This window comes from Cygnus olor, chromosome 6 (assembly GCF_009769625.2).
Source record: "Cygnus olor isolate bCygOlo1 chromosome 6, bCygOlo1.pri.v2, whole genome shotgun sequence".
NCBI lineage: Eukaryota > Metazoa > Chordata > Aves > Anseriformes > Anatidae > Cygnus > Cygnus olor.
The window spans coordinates 9,091,590-9,110,281 of NC_049174.1; the positions used below are offsets into that span (position 1 = coordinate 9,091,590).

General features: G+C 43.2%; 1 protein-coding gene across 11 annotated transcripts in view; it reads left to right on the forward strand.

Moving 5' to 3' along the window:
- The window catches only part of UBE2F (ubiquitin conjugating enzyme E2 F (putative)), a 67,351-nt gene that overhangs the window by 5,597 nt on the left and 43,062 nt on the right, over positions 1-18,692 (forward strand). For 4 of the 11 annotated variants that reach the window (XM_040561206.1, XM_040561211.1, XM_040561212.1 and 1 more), the window contains 5 exons: positions 2,726-2,755; positions 5,442-5,507; positions 11,593-11,660; positions 11,980-12,090; positions 18,615-18,685. In XM_040561206.1, coding sequence (XP_040417140.1) covers positions 2,726-2,755; positions 5,442-5,507; positions 11,593-11,660; positions 11,980-12,090; positions 18,615-18,685 — 346 coding nt within the window. The remainder of the gene's footprint in view (positions 1-2,725; positions 2,756-5,441; positions 5,508-11,592; positions 11,661-11,979; positions 12,091-18,614; positions 18,686-18,692) is intronic. The other 7 variants (XM_040561214.1, XM_040561209.1, XM_040561215.1 and 4 more) reach the window with 5 other exon arrangements.

Here is an 18,692-nt window from a genome sequence, read left to right on the forward strand (position 1 = left end):
CCTGAGGTTACGGGAGGAGTTGTTTAGAAAATCCTGCTTTAACTTCTGCACGTTGTGCGACTTACAAAAGTATTTCCTTTTCAATGATGCTTTTATGTCCCCCAGAGAGACATCCCTTATTTTGGGAGAAAACAATGGAAAACTCCTTGATAAATGAGCGACGTATTTATTGAAGGGGGAACCACCAGGTCGCAATAAGATGCTTGCACCGTACCTGTGATGGATACTGTAGAACCAAAAAGGCACGAGAAGGGTTCAAGTTAATTTGAGGAGGGAGAGAGAAGGAAAAAGAACCGTTCACTTTGAATTATTTCTTCTAGAGCTTCACTGACAAGGGGAAGCCTGGGGCAGTGTATCCCTTCGCTTTTACACCTCTGATTTTCAGTGCACCTGAAGCATGAAGCGATGCCTTGCAGAGTGAGAGGTTTCTAACCCCAGCGGCTCATTGTAGTTACAGGTGTCAGGTTGGTGAGTTCAGTAACAGAATACATAGGAGCTAAACGTGGGATTTGATAGTGGCTTGTTTAAGAACAAACATCTGGAATGAAATGGAGAAGAAAGAGTAAGAAGAAATCTTACTTCATCGAGAACCTGTTGGTGTCAGGCAGGTGGTTTGACTTCTCACCCTGATCCGTACAGCTGCACAGGTCAGAGGAGCTAGGCATGGAAAGCTGTAAGACAGGTGAGAATTAGGGGATGAACAGCATTTTCCTACTAGGAGCAATGCTTAGGGAATCGAGTTTTTGTTAGAGCTCCAAGGTATTTACCTTCTCTAGCAGCCTTAAAGATGTACGCTAAACAGGAGAGGGGAGTTTGGGACAGAACCAGGAGAAATAAGTGCTGTTGTGGGTGAGAAGGCTAATTTCAGTTGAGGAAGCAACACTTTCATTCGGCGCACTTAAAGTGCGGCGGGAAGCATATGTTTGAGTCGCGGCGGGGCGAGTAAACAAAGCACTGTGTATTTGTCCCCAAGCTGAGCTGGGGACGGGGAGCAGAGCAACTCGATGATAGTTTGTGCCTTACTGGGTATAACCTGCACGTGGGTCTGTCGTAAAGCATAAGCCTGCACACATGTCAGTGTGTGTTCCTATTTCTGGACTGAGAATTGCCGTGGCTAGGGAGAATTATTGTTTGTGAAATCGTTTATAAATAGCTCCGGCTGTTTGTGCTGAGCTTTCTCCCATTCTGCAAAGTTCCTCGAGCTGTTTCGGGGACATCAGCGGTGTGCAGTCAGCTCTTCCAAAGGCTGTGGTGGGCTGGAGTTCAGCCCCTGCCTTTTTAGCCTTTTGGCGTAGCCTCTGGAGCTGTTAAACCATTCCACGTTGGCATTTGAGGGGTGTACACAGGAAACCCTTTGGTTCTTCAGTGTCCGAGCTGCAACCTGTCCGTGCCGGGGAGGAAAGCCAGTGGGAAGACAGTCAGTTACTGGTTCCAGCAAGTGCACGCAGGGCACTGCAAATACACGTTCCTTGGGCTACTGCAGCGGTTGGTCACGGTCAGTGCTGGTAGGTTGTGTTTCAGATTGCTCCAAATGTTCAGCGTTCTTCCGTCCTGCTCTCCTGTACGCGGATGTTTTGGGCAGTACATGAATTGTGGGCCTTTTGTCCTTTTTTTTTCAGTGGAGACTGGGATTTTAAAGAATGCAATGGTGATTTTTTTGATGTAGAAGTGTGAAACACAAGTCAAACAAGCATCGTGCTTGCTGCAGTGTCCAGCCAGGTTTGGGAAGCACAGCTACAAGAAGAGTGCTGGGGAGTTAGTAAGCTGTTAATTGTTTTGAGATAGTTTGGATTCTGTGCCAAAAAAAAACCCTCCCCATATCGTAAGCTTAATTATAATTTTCTTTAGATGTACATTTTTAAGAGTTGGTGTTCAGATCTCATACACGTCGTTAGCCCAACTTAATAGTTGGTGTCAGTGCAGGCTAGAAAGTGAAGTGAGAAATCAAGCCGGGAAAAGAAAACCTACAGGAAATGCAGATATACACTTGATTAGGTTTCCTAGAACTTGAAAAGTAAAAGGGTGAGGTAGCTTCCTGCATCTTAATCGTATTTCTGTAAAATGTACAAGCAGTTGAAAGTTAGACTTTGGTGTAAAGAAGAGGGAAGAAGCAGCAGGTCTTGCAAAGAGGGCAGCATGGAGAGAGAGGGGTTTAGGAATAAAGGCTGTGGCACCGTGCTTGGAGGCGTCCCCCAAAAGGTGATGTGTAACCCGAGGCAGCCTGTAGCTGCCGGTGGTGCAGGACGTGAGCAGGTTTTTTCCAGGGAGATGCTGCTCCAGCAGGCTGTGCCCCTCCTGTGCTTGTTTCCATCATCGGGCTGGCACCCTGCTTCTCGAGGTGTGTCTGCCCCTGTGGCTTGCAGCCTGCAGGGTTTGGGCTTTTGGTATTTCCGTGCCTTACGTAGACAAGCTGGGAGGTTTGGACGATGCCAGCTTTTGAAATGCCAGCGCTCTGTGCAGCAGAAGCCTGGCGCTCTGCTCTTGGCACAGCTGGACCCTCTCATCGCACCAGGGTGCGCTTGCTTCCTCTGCGGGGCGGAGGAGCAGTTTTAGTAATAAATCGCGTGGCTTAAAGAGAAATTTCAAGGTAATTCTTCAGCGAGGCTTAATTATATTTTAAGTGAAATTTGATTTACGGCATGGCTTAAATTAGATCTGCCAATTTGGGCTTCAAGTATGGTTTTATGCTTGCATAAATAACAGTATGTTTTTTTTCTTTCAACAGAGGTTGCAGAACTTGAAGCTAATTTACCTTGTAAGTATAGCATTTAATGGCACGTGTTTTAAGGGGAAAAGGACCGTTGATCTGATTGTTTTGACTGAAGTCTGAGTGCTAATGATGTATTTATTAACTGGAGGGCAAGCTGTGCAAAACTCTGCAGCCCAGGTTATCTTTGTTGGAGTCGTGGACCCTTGCTGGTGCCCTTTGGAAGGGGATCCTATTGATCGTCTGGTTACGTTACAGAACCTGACTGCTGGTGGAGTGGGAGCTTCCTTGTCATGAAACCCCCAAAGTTACCTGGAGCTGAAGAGTACACTCACTGCTGTTTCTCCTCTCTTCATTTAAAAAACTCTAAATGCTGATTTAGAGGCAGAGCGAATAGCTAAGTTCTCAGGAAACGTGCTGTCAGCCCGCTGCTTTTTTGTTTATTATGTTATTTATTATGCACGCTCTAACCTGGTGTGCTATTTAAGTGGACATAATAATGAAAAATAATGACAAAAATTAACAAGATTCCTAAAAAAGGAGCTTGGGAGCTACCACGTAGCAGGCTTGGAGGCACTTTGAGAGCGCATCACTGGCTCTATGTAACTTCCCCTGGTGCGTGCTCTTATTTCAGAGGAGTCCAGGATGCCTCCCCTGCAGAGAGCGAGGCGTGAGCTGCTCGCTGCAGCCTGCGAGCTCACGTGCAGGGTGCTGCTGTGCTGTGCAGTCACGCTGTCCTGCCCATATGCTTATCTTCCAAAGAAAAGCAGTGAATGCGCCCTCTGATTACACTGGCAGGTAACCCGTGATGTTTCCAGTCTTCTCCATCTGAGAAAAGCTTTGGCTGTTCTTTTTCCCCTCCAGGTTAGACCTCTGAGTGCTGCTTCTGCTCAGCCTCTTCTATTTGCATGCCTCTAGATCAGCTGTCAGGTCTCAAAAATCAGACTTCTCAGTGTGCAGACTGCCTGATGGGAGGAATTGAGGGGGGAAAAATACAGACGAGAAGCAGCAAAAAGGGATGGCGTGAAGGAGCATTATTTATCTCTTCCTTTCTGTCTGCTCTTCTTTCTTCGAGGCAATTACAGACATCTTGCACAGTAGTTTTAGCTTTTAACTTTTTTGCTTAGACTCCTCTATGCGATAATAAACTGTTGAAAAATGTATATTGGGGTTTGTAGCTATTACACTGAATGCATTACTAGGGTTTGTGTAAGCTTCTACTTATTTCTGCAGGCAAATAGGATCTGTAGCTTTGCTGCTATTTATCTTCTTGACTAAGGAAAATAAGACAGCCAGCTTGATGGATTCAGAAGCTAAAGGCTGCATAATATGGATAATAATGTATCCATGGATATATGTGTGTTCTGCCAGCTTGACATCTTGTCTGTGCCATAATCCAAAAAGGCCAGCTCTGTGCATGAGAGGCAACTACTTTGTGCCATCAAAAGCAAACAAAGGGCTGTTATGCTCCAAATTTGCATCTGTTGAACTGAAACTACTGACTAGTTTCCTAACAGCCCCCACACAACCTTGCAGATGGATGTTTTCGCTTCTTTTTTCACTTGTTCTTCATTCTCATTATTGTCCTTAAATTCCTCTAGTCTGAGAGTAAAAACACAGGGTTTGTTCTGAACCTTTAGAACTTTTGCTCTGAATGCGTGTTCTTGCTGATAACATAAAAAAGCACAAATATGCAGTAGTTGTACACACACCATTTTGAGGCAGTCTTGGATGCTGCATATGCCTGCAGTATCTGTTTGATTTCCAGTCACCTGCTAACTTTTGAACAGCGCAGTAGCTGCAGTCACTCTGGAATCATGCTGTCTGGAGTGGTCAGGTCATCAAATTCAAACAGTTCCTGGCTGATTGCGAAGCCTTGGTAGGAAGAAATGTTGCCTCATGAATTAAAATGTGCACATTGCCAATGCAGTGTTAGTTTGCTAATTAAGTCCTTTTTAACAGAACATTTCATTAATGAAATTCATTATAAAAAGCACTAATGAAAAGTAGACTCTTCCCCCCCCCCCCCCCCCCCCCTTTTATTTTGGTGCAAAACCCTGGAAAACTAATTTACTTTTGAAGAGCTAATTTTTGAAGGGATAGGGCAAGGATCCGACTGCCTGTTAGGAGTCTGAACCTTGCCTTGGGTGTAGTAAAGTAGGCTGATAGTGGCACCCAGCTGGGGTGAGGAACAACTTTGTTCTATACGTCATCTGACTTGGGATGGAGCTGTCAGGAAAGCTTGTATCTCAGCACACCTCGTAGTATAAATAAAAGCTAGTAGGAGCAGTATAAATAAAAATAAATATAAATACTTTGCTAGCATAGGGCTGTGGTTGCAGGACCTCTTGGGAACTGCATTGTATTAGCTATCAAATGTTAAGATGTACAGGTTACTGCTAAAGAATTCTAAGGAAGAAATGCTGCTTCTGTATGCTGACTTCTAGCATCTGGGCAGAAGATAATTCTTTTGGTGTTATCAAGTCCGTGAGACAACGTGGTTTACTGAAAGGAAATAAAGTTCCTAACAGCTCAGAGAAGTGAGGTTCAAGTACTGCAGGTGAGCTCCAACTGTACAGAGAAGAGGCACTTGAAGAAAAAGTGGAGGAAATCAGGTGACTGGAATGCAGGGATTAATCAGGGTGTGAATTTGGAGGATATGAAAGATGATACATTTGTTTTCCCACCAATGGAGATACGCTTGTCTGATGCAAATTGCTCTTTTGCTTCACAGGTACGTGTAAAGTGAATTTTCCTGACCCAAACAAGCTTCATTACTTTCAGCTAACTGTAATCCCAGGTAATTTTCTTAAAAAAAAAAAAAAAAAAAAAAAAGTTGCTTTTGTTTATGTGTGTTGATGGTTAGGGAACATAATGCAAAGATTGCTTAAAAATACAATAAACTTTCTAATCAAGGAAAGACTGGCTGTAATGCAGTGATTATTTTATAGGGGCAATGGAAAAATTGGGCTGGATGTTGAGTACTAGTTGGTAATAAAAATGCCATTAAAATCAGGCAGGTTCAGTAAGTATTCAGGCCTTATTTGCTAATTTTGATCAAAACCATTTTTTTTTCTGAGCCAATTTCAAGTCATTTTATTAGCTGAGGAAAAAATGTGGGCTATTTCTAGAGAAATGAATGTTTTACAGCCCTGGTACGTTGCAGATTTATTATCTTCTACCGATTACTTAGTTCTGTAGAGCTGAAAAGGTAGATCACAGGTGTAGCACTGCTGGAAAACTTCAAATCTATGCATGTCTGAAGATGCTTAACAAGTAGGAGTCTCTTCATGTTTGAATGTCCAAGTATGTGGAAATTAGATCTTTTAATATGACTTAAGTATGCTGCAGAGCTTCTGCAGGCAGGTTGTTCAATAAAACAAAGCCTCAGAACTACCTTTTCAGAATTCATCACTTCCAGGTGAGTTTCTTAATAGTAATCAGAAATTATGGAGTTAGCTCATGGCAGTTTAAGAGTAGAAAGCTATGCTTGTGTTCTGTGGGTGAATTTGCATAGGATTTGCATCTCTCTAAACTTCAGGAACACTTTTTGTCTGTTACCTTTGAGACTCCACAACAATTCAGATGAGAACGCTGATACGTGCTGTACATGGCACACGTGAGTTAGGTGTGCAGGGATCAGTGTCTCCTTGCCAGCTAATTCTGGTAGATTTTCTGTAGATGTTTATTGACAACAGAACTTGTGTGCAGTATGATGGTCGTTGTGATGTCCTACCTTATGCAATTAATGGTTTACGTTTAGTAGAGTTATAGGATTAGTTGTGGTAATCAGTATCTTGGTATCGAATAAACACTAGATGTCACTGTTGCTTCTTATTACTGCAAATCAAGGAGCGCTTCCTTGGCAGTAGGAATCCTGGGTTATCTTTTAACATATTAATTCATGTGACCCCTTTTGGGGATGGAAAAGTGAGTAAGACTGCCCTAGTCTGTATAATGAAAAATAAATGCAGGTGCTGTTGTCAAACTCCTAACCCCTCACTGTACATAGGAGGTGTATTCACACTTAATCGGTGAGTGTTAGTCTGTTTGCACCAATTCATTGTCCTTCAGTTTGTGAATACTTCCTTGTTATGTTTTGGAAATGAGCTGAATTCATGAATTCATCAGAGCACAAGTCAGGGATGTCTTGAACATGAAGCAATGATGGCTTCTCCTTACTAATGTTAAGGTGTCTAAATACATAATCATTTTATTTGTTTGTTAACTGCTGTGCAGCAAGATGTTGCAGTCAGGAGGCAGCCCTGGAGTGCAATGCATGGGTTCTGTGCTAACTTCATTGCTGAAATGATCCCAGGAATGAGATGATCTTAATTAACATTTTGTTGCTCTAAATATAGCTGCACAGCTGAAGTCTCTGCAGTTGTAGCCTGAGCGAAGTAAACATCTATTTTCAGGTACAGAATCTTGTGATCGGCTGCAACTTAGCACAGCCCTGTCAATGCAGAGCATGACACGTACAAGAAAATCTTTGTAGCTTTCTAATTACCTTTATTATAGAGAAGTTTTTTGTTTGTTTGTTTTTTTCTTTAGAGAATGCTAACTCTGTTTTCTCTGGGTTAGCAGAGGGGCTGCTAAGTGGTTGTCCCGGAATTTTTCTGGCTCAAGAGGGAAAAAACCCTTGTCTGGAGGCAATTATTTTTGTAGTGTCTAAACAGTGTTGCATGAATCCTGACAGTTAGAAGGCAGAGCCAGTTTTCCTCCTCCCACCTGCAAGTGTCTCTGGCGTTGCACTGCCGAATTACTTGTAGGAATCCTGCTCACACACGTGGTTCTGAAGGGAGCGCTTCGCAAATATCTCTGTGGCTTTCCAGTTGCAGAACGAGAGCTGGGCTCAGCGCAGCTGCTGGTGCCAGGGAGTATCTGATGCCTTCTTGCAGTTTTCGCTGCTCAGGGCTGCGTAGGAAGCATGTGGCAGCCAGGTTTGGTAGTCTGCATAGTGAACTGTTGCTTGCTGGCTCACACCTTTGGGTTCTGAGTTTGTTTATCTGCAGTTAGAAGCTGCATCCTTCCATGAAAAATCTGGTGAAGGTGTGCTGATTGTTTTTAAATTCACGTTTTATGTTTACATTTCTTGTTCTGATCAACATTTAAGCCTGAATTCTGTAACTGCACTTCGTAGGGAATCCTACCCCAAGACAGTTTCCCAAAGTTACCATGCAGATACCAACTGAACATGTTTAACATTGGAAGTGCCTTCTGCAGTCTGGCCTTATTTTACTGACAGTGTTGCTGGGCGCTTTGTTTTATGCAGTTGTTTGGAATGTGGCTGGTTGTGAACGGACAATAAAAGAAGCTTCTTTGGGTTTGAATAAAGAAATAACATCAAGCAGAAATACTTCAGCTCCTTTGTTCTCCACGTCCCACAATAACCTTTCTTAGTATTTAATGTCACAAAATCATTCTGGTGGCTGAGTTTCAAATGAAAATTGACTTTCAGAAAATTTTGACAAGGATGACTGTTAATTTCACATAAAAAGTGTTACTTTAGCTTGTACTCAAGAAATTTTGTTTCCTTTATGGTACAACTCTGTGCAGTGCATGATGAGGGGAGTTATAGCAGAGAAAATGGCTAAAAAATAGATTTTATTGCCATAGTGTGTGCAAACTGCGTGTTCCTGAGGCAGGCTCTGCTGCGTTTTGCTGCTGTCTGAAGCAATTGTTCTGTCCCTTGTGTCATCGAAGGAATTGTTCCGCCATTGAAAAAATGCCCTTATGGCACCATTTGCCTCCGCTCTAATTTCTGCACCAGCACCTTTTTGGGTCAAAAGCCAGATGAAATAAGGAGATGGCTGCCTACAACCCAGGCGGTCCTGCTCCGCTTGGAGCCCAAAATTGGAAGCTGAGACGTGGTAATGACCTGGCAGGGGAAGGTGAGCTTGGGTAGCTTGTACGCGAAGAAAACCGGCGGAAGGTATAGAGTTAATGAGATCTCCCAGACGGTTGGGTAGGTTAGGGTTAGCGTGCTTATTTGAGTCGCATTCTTCAGGGAATTACTACAGAGTCTGTTTTCTGTTTTGCATGCCACAAAATGACAAATGTCAGTGAGCGTGGCTGAGCAATCAGCAGTGCTGATTCAAGGAGCTACTGTCACAAGTACATCCTTTGGGGCCTGCCCTAATTATCTCGCGTTTTCTTTTAAAGCAGCAAAATAACTTAGTATCTTCACAGCACTTTTAAGCATCAAACCACCTCGCAAACACAAACTAAGATCGGAGTCAGGCTGTTAGTAATGAAACTCAAGACTGAAGTGGGAGGAATGTTAATACAGCTTGAAGGCAGAAATTTAAGCAGCAGGAGAAAATCAGGAGCTCAGACTTGTTCCCTTTTTGGAGAAGTCTCTCATAAGTGGGCAAATTATGAGCTAAAGCTATTTTAATTGACCATTTTGTTTACAGGGCTTTTCTTGCTGTTAACTTTGCCAAAACTTCATTATTTTTTTTTTGCTGCACAGTTATGTGGCTGAAAAATCAAGGGTTTATGAGTCTGTAGGGACGCAGGGAAGGAACAACCACGTGGGAGAACCTCCGTACCCTACCTGAGATGCCAGAAGGCAACTCCATGATGAAGGGTTAGCTTCTCAGTGCATTGCAAGATCTCTGGCTGGGCAGAGCTGCAAGATTTTGCTGTGAATTTGAGCTTTTGGTAATGAGCAGCGTGTTTTAGTGAAAAGATCTACAAACATACAGGAAGAATCGTTTCAATAAAAAAAAGAAGGTAGGGAAGAAATGTTTTACCCTTCAAATAGGAGAGGTGCTCCAGCCCTCTGATACCTTCTTGGCCCTCCTCTGGACCTGCTCTAACAGATCCCATCCTTCTTCTGCTGGGGGCACCAGACAAGAGCTACCCTGGGCTGTGTCTGCATCGTGGGAGACAGCAGAGAAAGGGAAGAACCACCCTTCAGCTTTTTTTTTTTTCCTCTCCTTGTGCATCTTTTGAGCAATCTCAACAGCAATCTTGCTGCCTGTGCTTTTAGGTGAGGACGCACGTTAATTAATGCTGCTGCGCAGGGAGGCTGTGGGCCTGGTGTTTTCGGTGTGCGGGGACGTGGAGCATGGCTTTTCTCTTGCTGTTGGGCTGGCAGCAATCTTGACAGCCTTCTGGCAAGCTCTCCTCCCCTGGAGCCATTTTTGAATGTTTCTTTTGGACAACTGGATTACAGCGAAGATTGATTAAATCTGAGGGTTGCTCTGACATAAGGCACATGCAGCTGCATCCATCAGCAGGCATCTATTTCACATTAGCAGGGGTGGAGCACGAAGGGCTGCTGTGCGCTACGCTCTGAGGCCAGAAAATCCAGGAACTATTGAAACGAAGCCAGTGGAAATAACTTCCCACTGCTGGGCTTTGCGAGCAGCCTTCCCAGAGTTGCTGCTTCTTTTACCTTGCAGCAGCCTTCTACCCATGCATTCGCACGTGGGTGTTGCGTGTGATGGCTTAAGCTGGGAAGTGATAGCCTGATAAATGCCTGCGAGCCAAAGGGCAGCCAGGAGGCTGGTGGGAGGCTTCGAGGTACATGGTTTGAGCTGTAACAAGCACTGAATTCCCGTCTGGTGTTGGTTGTGCTGTTACGCTCACCGAAAGAGCGATTTTATTCTTCCCACTAGGGTTTTACGAGGAATGGCATCGTGTGGGTTCCTGCATCCTGGATAAAAGGCTGGTACACGGTGCTAGCTGGTGGATAAAGCGCATCAGCTGCGTCCTATAGGGTAACTCGGTGGTGGCTGGGCTGTTTGAACTCCAGGCAGAATGTTATTCCACTTCCATAACCATTCTTTCTTGCAACAGCATCTTGCCTCAAGTGTTTGGTAGTTTTGGAGCACTTTCATTGAAAGGATATTGGTATAACTTGCCGTTTATATATGTGGTTCTTTAGAAATGGCTTGCTTTACTCGTTTTTTATAATCTCTAGTACATCTGGAAACAAAAGATAAATGCTTTGACTTGCCCTTTTTTCCATAAAAATCAGGGCATGTGCAGTTACTTGCTGGTAACGCGTTAGCAGCGTGCCTGAGAGGTCTGCTTAATAAATCAAACACTTCACAATTGAATTGGAGTGGAAATGGAGGATGTATTTGAAAAAACTGTGTTCTGGGCAGGCTATTAAAGTGAGATTTGCAACAGCTAAGGCTTGCAGCTCTGTGCAGGTGGATGTGGGTGAGGAGCTCAGGACCTCAGGAGCTGCAGGCTGACTGATACCTACTGTATTATCTCTAGTTACACCTAACTAGATATCTCCAGAATTCATATTTTACAATCTAGCAGTTCTAATAACTCAGCATCAAGTCTGAGGTTGGCAGAGGCAGGCAGATTTCCCTAACTGATGCATCATCAGAGGATAATTGTCAGCTGGAAGACCTGACTTGCCTTTTCATTGTAGCACGCTGCGAAGCGTGCTCTCGCACACCGTTATTTCTATTAGGGTAAGTAATTGCCAGCTCACGGCTGAGGATGAAGGGGTTGAGCAGGATTTAGCATGCATTGGCAAGCATCGTGTGTAAGCAGCTCCTCCTGAGAGCTGGATTTGGGGTGCCACAAGCCCTGTGGCCATTGTATGGCACAATTTTGTAGAGACAAACATGAGAAGTTCAAAGGTTAGTCTACGTTGGTGTCACCTGGTACTGTGATCACACAGGTCTGGGACGGATGACTCTTCTGATTTAATAATTTCTAATGTACAGATTTTGGGGAGGGTGGAAAACACCATGTTCACACTCTTTGGAGTAGCAGGCAGCTAGCATTTTGGTATTTTTAAAAAAAAAATTTTGATGATAAACTAATGCTGTTTCTTGAATCTTTGTTATGGTGTGTATTACATGGCATCCTTTATTTTCTTAGGTAATCATTTTAATGTTTTTTTCTAGATGAGGGCTATTACCAAGGTGGAAAGTTTCAATTTGAAATTGAAGTTCCTGATGCCTACAATATGGTGGTGAGTATCTGTCATTAATCCAGTAGTCGTTAATTTCCTTTCTACCTAATAGGATTTGAGAGGGAAGTTGGCAGTGAGATTAAGAAAGGGTCTTGTGCCTGTTGATAGATATTGTAGAGATGTAGAAGAATCTTGGTTGTCTGGAACGTTTGCAGGTCACCTAAGTCCTGCTTCGAGCTGGGGTAGCATTAAAATTGGATCTGGTTGCTCAAAGCCTTGGCCAGGGTGGGGTTTTAAAATCTGAGGATGGGGATTGCACAGCCACTGCGCCACTCTTCCTTCCTATGTTTGATTACCCTTGTGATTTTTTTTTTCTTAGGTCAGAATTTCCCTTGTTGCAGCTTGTCTGTCACCTCTTCCTTTATCCCCGTGCACCTCTAAGAAGAGTCTGAGCCCTGTAGACCATCCCTTTAGGGAGGTGCAGGCAGCAGTAAGGTCCTTCTGCCTTCCCTTCTCCAGGCTGAACAAACCCAGGTCCCTCAGCCTCTCCTCGTGCTCCGTGCACTGTAGCCTCTGATTAATGTGGCTGGGTGCTGGGCTTGCTCTGGTCTGTCCACATGTACAGTGGCAAGTGGCCTCCTTTTCTGCCCTCTGCCAGTTCTGCTGCTTGTTTCCCAGGCTGCTTAATTAAATATCTTTAAAACAAACACACACAAAAAAAAAAAAAAACAACCACCAAATCCAAACAAACCTATTTCAGTGGTTATCAAGCAAATAGCCTTCCAGAGGACCTCCAAATGATTGCCATATCTTATTATAGATAAATAGAAAGCTCCGGAGAACTTTTGAAGCATGAGAAATGTTATTTCATTATTATCCTCTACTAAAACTGCAGATCCTGGCAAGGGAGGTGGAGGTACAATTACGATAAAAATAACTTCAGACGTTGTTTTCAGAGTTCAGCTGTCAAAAGGAAAAGATAGACTCCAAAAATGGAAAGCAGTTGGGGCATGTCTGGTTCTCCTGAATTACTCTTGCTGTTCTGTGTTCTGATAATTTGATATGTAAGGAAACTATATTCATTTGAGCATTTGAGTTGCAGTAATTGCATTTAGAGGTATGAATTATGAAGGAAGCCTTACTTTCTTTAAAAATGTTCAAACTAAATGATTTTGCTTGTTTTTGTAACTTTATTTAACATTTCTTCTTTCCGTTTCCTGGCCTCTGGTGGCAATAGTTCAGAGCTCTTCTTTCAGAGGCTGAAAAACGTGTAGGGGAGGATGCTGGAGAAATGTGTCCGAGAAGACCTTTGACTTGGGTTCAGGTGCATCAGGCCTAAATCCAGCATCATATATATGTAGTAGCTGCAGTCACAGCATTGTTAGTTTGTTTATATATAACAAAATAACTGGGTTGGCATTCCAGAAGACGCCTTCGCAAGTTTCCTAATGTTCCTTTATTTATAGTCAACAAATGCATGTAGCTTTTAAAAAGGTCCTGCTTGTGGAGGACCTTAGCATTTCTGAAGCAGCTTCATCTCTCCTACTTGATTCTTTGCTTTGGGAATGGGTAAAGAGAGAAAAGTAATGCTCTTTGGAGATTTGGAACTCTATTGCAGTTTAGTGTTTTATAGGGTTTGGTTTTGACCAGTCCCAGTATTCTGGGCGTCTATCAATAGGCTTCTGTTAGTACATCTGGTGTTTCCAGTTGTGTTTCCTTTTGGTTTGAAGCTCCCCTTATAACCTTGCCAGAGAATTTCATGTGAGTTTTACACGCTTGTGTGGTTATGTGCATTACTATAGATATATAGGTGGTCGCTTATATGGATATATAGGTGGTCACTTAAATGTCTGCATCCTTCTGCAAACTTGAATAAACTGAGCCATCACATACCTGAAAAACATGGAGGGGGAACCCTCTGATGTTCTCACCTGCCTGGTTTTTTTTTTAGTCATCCTCAGTAAGAGTTTAACCACTGTGGCAATGATGGGCACAGGGGGAAATAGACAAAACATATATACACTGTTTAATTTCTTAAACTCTTGAGTTTAAGGTATTCACCTGAACAATGCTGTTGCAGGAAAGAACTTGCTACGTGGTAACACAAGAACATGTTAATCTAGATCTGTTTAATTGCTGTAATTAAAAAATCTTCTGGTTTGTTACGGCTCCCTGCTCAACATTGACAGAAAATTTACAGCAAATGTTAACAGATTTCTGAATCCTGAGCACCTGCCTCTCATTCAACACAAAAGTGAAGTTTGCCTTTGTGCAATTTATTTAAAAAAGAAAAATGCAGGTGGCTGAATGTTGAGGGCTGGCCAGGTTATTAATGAACATGTATAAATTCAGAAATATTGTGAAAATAATATGGTTTGTTTTTCTGCAATGAAACTGAGATCAGTGGTGGTGATGTTTTCAACGTCTCTTTAGAGGGGCCAGTGCTCTCCCAGCCTCCAGGCGAGGTTGGGATATCGCACATCTGCATCAAGCTGCCTGCAGTAGTGCTGAGCATGGCTGTGTGAGTAGGAGTATAACCACCAGGCAGGTCATTATAGCCATCATTTTCTAGTTAATTTCTTGAGCTTGTATATAAGAAAAAAAATCTGGTTTTAATGCTATCAAATGCATAATTTGTAGTGTAGTTTCTGTAACAGCATCCTATAATTTCTGTAGCCAGCTGTTGTCCACATCCCTTATGTTCATTGCTCCTCTGGGGAATTGTCTTCCCCCTTCATTCCTCATGAACAAGCATTCAGCTTTTGCCTTGGAAAAAGAAGCAGCTGTGTAGGACGGTGGCAGAGGGGAGGAGTGTAAGAATATTAACTGAAGAGGAAAGGCGTGGAGGGCTTTGTGTTGTGATCTGTAACTGGGGCATGCTGCCCTGTCCAGGGAACAAAGTGCTGGAGGCTGACTTCATTTCTGGGTAAGAAGTGAATATAGGGAAGAAACTTATCCTGTGCTCTATGTATTCCTGACTCGGACATGCTCCAGCTCTTGGCACCTCAGCTATACACTTCCTCAGTGCAAAGATTCAAGAGCCTGAAGTGTGGGAGGGATGCTCTGGAGCGAACTCTATCATGAAGAGCTGCCTCTTTTTTGTAAGCAGAGCACCCAGCTAGTGAATCAGGCACTTCAGCATCACTGAGCTGCTGTGTGTGGAACCGGGGATGTTTATTCTCATCAGCTGTAAGGAAATAAAGTATTGTTAGGGTTCTTCCACTGTATCCGTAATTAACTAAACTTAATGCTTCCCGCAGCCCTGATGAGGGAAGCAGAGTTGGTGACAAGGATGCAAGCATATTCACAAGGTCCTGAACGGGCTGGCTTGCCTTCCAGGGACAGATGGGGTAAAAAAACATCCTGAAGGGAGTAATTTACCCTATACGTGACCCAAAAATGTATTCCAAAAGGAATCTGTGCACCTCAGATCTGTTCCTTCTGTAAGCATCCGATTCAGGCTGCCTGCTTTTTGGAGCCTAAGGAAACCCTGGTGTCTGCAGATCCCTCTGCTCGCATCCAAACTCTTCTGGTCGCCTTGATTTCTCTTCACAGCCAAGACTTTCTTCATTTTTATAGCACTGCTTTATGGGCACAACACAGAAAACTGGTAGGCTTGAGCGTCTGATGTTTTCCAGACTCTGTTAGCTCTTCCCGTAAGTACTGGCCGTGGTTTGAATACAGAAAGAAAAAAGAATTGTCCTAGGAGGCCTTTTTCCCCCTAAAGTCAGAGCTACTCTGTGATAAGATGCTATGCTGATAGAAGTAAGGGGATTGATGTTTAGCTATCAAGGCTCTTTTTGTGGCATTAAAAGTCTCTAGAAGGTCAACACTTAATTTTACCTTTTCTGAATTGCTTTTAAAGCTCCAATTTTTTTCTCAGTTGTGATGTGGAGGTAATTGCTGAAGTACTGGAAGAAATTTCAGTGTCTACTTCTATATGAGGGCTCCCTGCTGTCCCAGGTAGGGAATGTGGGGTGTACCCACTATGCTGTTAAACACTACATATTTGGGAAGAAAAAATCGACTGTGTGCTTCTTGCCTACAGAAACACGCAGGAGGCTGCCCTTCATACACTGCATAATTCCCCAATATGCTGTTCTTCTCTTATACCCTTAGCAGCTATATTGTGAAGGAAGGACTCCAGTGCAAAACGCTGCGTCCCAGGTACTGCAGCCTGCGCTTCTGACGGCGGTGGGATGCTGTGGCAGAGCAGAAGGCGGTCGGTACTGACGCAGATGTTGCAGTAAGGTCGCGAGAGGCAGGATTAGTTAATTCTGCAGCATCTCCTCGAACTGTCATGCTGTTAGAAATATTAAAATCCGTTGGCAACCCTGTCACTGAAGCATTATTCTGGTTACGCTGCGCTTTCATGAGTGTTTGTGAACAGCAAGCAGAGGCTTGCCAGGGTTTGTGCTTACACAGAGCGCTGGGAATGCTGCTGTCACCGACATCAGAGGAAGCTGGGAACTGGCAAGCCAGATGGTGAAGTGCACAGCAGATACCTTCAGAGCCATGGGCTGCTGCCTGACCTCTGTCTCTGCAGCATCTGTTTCCCAAGCACCACTTTCTTCATCGACCAGCTACCCAGAAACAGGAGGCATTAAGAAACGGGAGCAATTGTGTTTTGTTTTTTTCAAATTAAAAAAAAATCCACTGTCCAGGGGATGTGAGATTTAAAACAAACAAAAAAAATCTTCTTTTCTGCCTTGAGGTGCCAGCTAATGAAGCAATGGGTGCTACAAGACTGGGGACCTGATGCTTTAAGGAATCAAACCTGATAAACAGCACAGATGTGGTTTGACGAGGACATAAAACTAAGCTGACTTCACAAGCCAGGGCTTGTTTGCAGCTCCTGTGGTTCTCATCTGTCATGTTGTTGGAGTAGAGAGGCTTAGGGAGTCTCTAGTTTTCCAAGGTTTTTATGATATGGGATGCCTTAGGCAGAGGCCAAAAGCCAGGGATTTAGCAGCAGAGCTGCTCTTCTTGGTCCTTCTTTTGGCAAATAAGAAAAGATCGGTGGCTGCTTAGGAACGGAGAAGGAAATCACTCAATTTGCTGGTGTGTTTGAGTTTGGATCTGCGCGTGCATCTTCTAGCACCTGAGGGGAAGGTGAGCTTATAAACAGCAAAGTACATGGATTTTGTAAGGTTTGCTGCGCAAAGTGTCCCGTGTTTGACCTGGAGATGGTTTGAGGTGCTCAAGAGAAACATCATGGCAAGGAAAGCTTGTGTGGGTTCCCTGATTTAAGGAAAACTCAGCAATTACTCAAAGTGAAAGCTCGAGGAGAAGTTCTGTCTGAAGGACTGTTTGTGGCAGTGCTGCAGGTGTCCTGTCTGTCTTCTTAACAGAAGGAGAAGGGGAGAGAAAAAGAAAACCTTTGTCTTACTGTCAGGAGTGGGTTTTTCTAATTTGTGGAGATGAAAAGCACTTTGGTGAAAGGATAAATGAATTCTTTTGTAACCGTATTACTCAAAATTGAGACAACAGTTACTTTGCTCGGAGTAACTGTGAGGATTTAGGGATTTTTTGTAAAGATTTAGTTTGCATAGAACTCACTTTTTCTATTCATTAGTACATTCTCTGTTTGAAGGCACGTATGGTGAAATTTGCTCTTTTATCTTGAGCTACCAGCACGGAATAAATACTGCTGCTTTCCCCTTTTTTGAGAACCAGACATCTTTCAAAACAGTGCGAGGGCGTAGCTGCCAGAAGGTTGGGCTCTTAGAAAACTTCCAAGGTGAACGTTTGGGGATTTTGAAGGTTAAAAAGTTGGAAAATGTTATCTGCGTTCCCCTTGCTTTTTGGTAATGGTGTGAGCAGCACTGGGGCAGCCAGTGCCCCGAGGGCTGGATGTGGAGCAGTTGTTGGACCGACATTAAATATCAAACATTAAGTATATATCAAATATTAAATATTTGTGGAGGAAAGCTGATGTCTGCATGAAGAATTGGGGATGTGTTTTGGTGCTCGGGGGTTCTTCTTTGAGCACCGCTCAGGTATATTCGTGGTAGCTCAGTATCACGCACACTTTCTTCTCTGTTCTCCCAGGAGCTGGGCTGAGTTTCTAACGTGCATCTCAATATTTTACTGAAATGTTGGAGAGCTGAGAACAAAGCGAGCCAAAACACACCACTATGCAGATACAGCTATTAGAGCTGCTTCGCTTCTGGTCTGAGGGCGGCTTGGGAGGCAGGAGAGGAAAATAGCTCCGCATTTATAATACCAGCTTTAATTGAAGCTACGAAAGGACTGGTCTGGGCTGATGTTACAGTATACCTACTATAAAAACTAATCTGCTTGATTGAAAGCTGCAAATCGTAATCTGGAGAACAGGGATGGGATCGTGTGCTGTTGCTTAGTTACTGGCGTTTTTATGACCTGCTCTTTGTTTACTTCCAAAAGCAGAGGAAACAAGGTTGTGTTTTAAGGATCTATATTTCAAAAACTCACTGTGCAATTGAGAATTCTGGTGGTCTTGCCTGGAAATAAGTCTTTTTAACTTAATATCTTGAGTTTGGATATGACTGCCCTTCTTCACATTTCCCTTAATACTCCCATTCACTTCTTATCATTACACCCTCTGCTGTTTTTTTAACAAACCCCCTTGGATAAAAAAACTTGGATAAACCTTCTAGAAAAACACTTAGTAGTTACGCAGTTTAAATTGTTGTCTTACTAGTTAAGTGTTAAGAAACTAAATAACATCGAGTGGTTTTTGGTTTCCTTTCCCTGAAGGAGGTAGGAGAAGAGTGTAAATTTTCTTGGCGTTCTTCAAAATGATTTTTTCTAGGGAAAGGCCCAATACCAGCCCGTGATTTGTAAAGAGTGGAGGGAAGCTAAAAGGGCAGAAAAAGCTGGTGTAGCTGCTGTAGATTATATTATTGAGGTCTTTAACATGTGAACCTAGGCTGTGAATATCAAATATATTTCCCTTTTCAGTTCTGTGACTTGTAGCAGTGATTTGGCTTTATTTTAAAGGATAACATTGTAATTTGTTTTCTATCCTGACAGCCTCCAAAAGTAAAATGCTTGACAAGAATCTGGCATCCGAACATTACAGAGATGGGAGAAATCTGCTTAAGGTAGCAA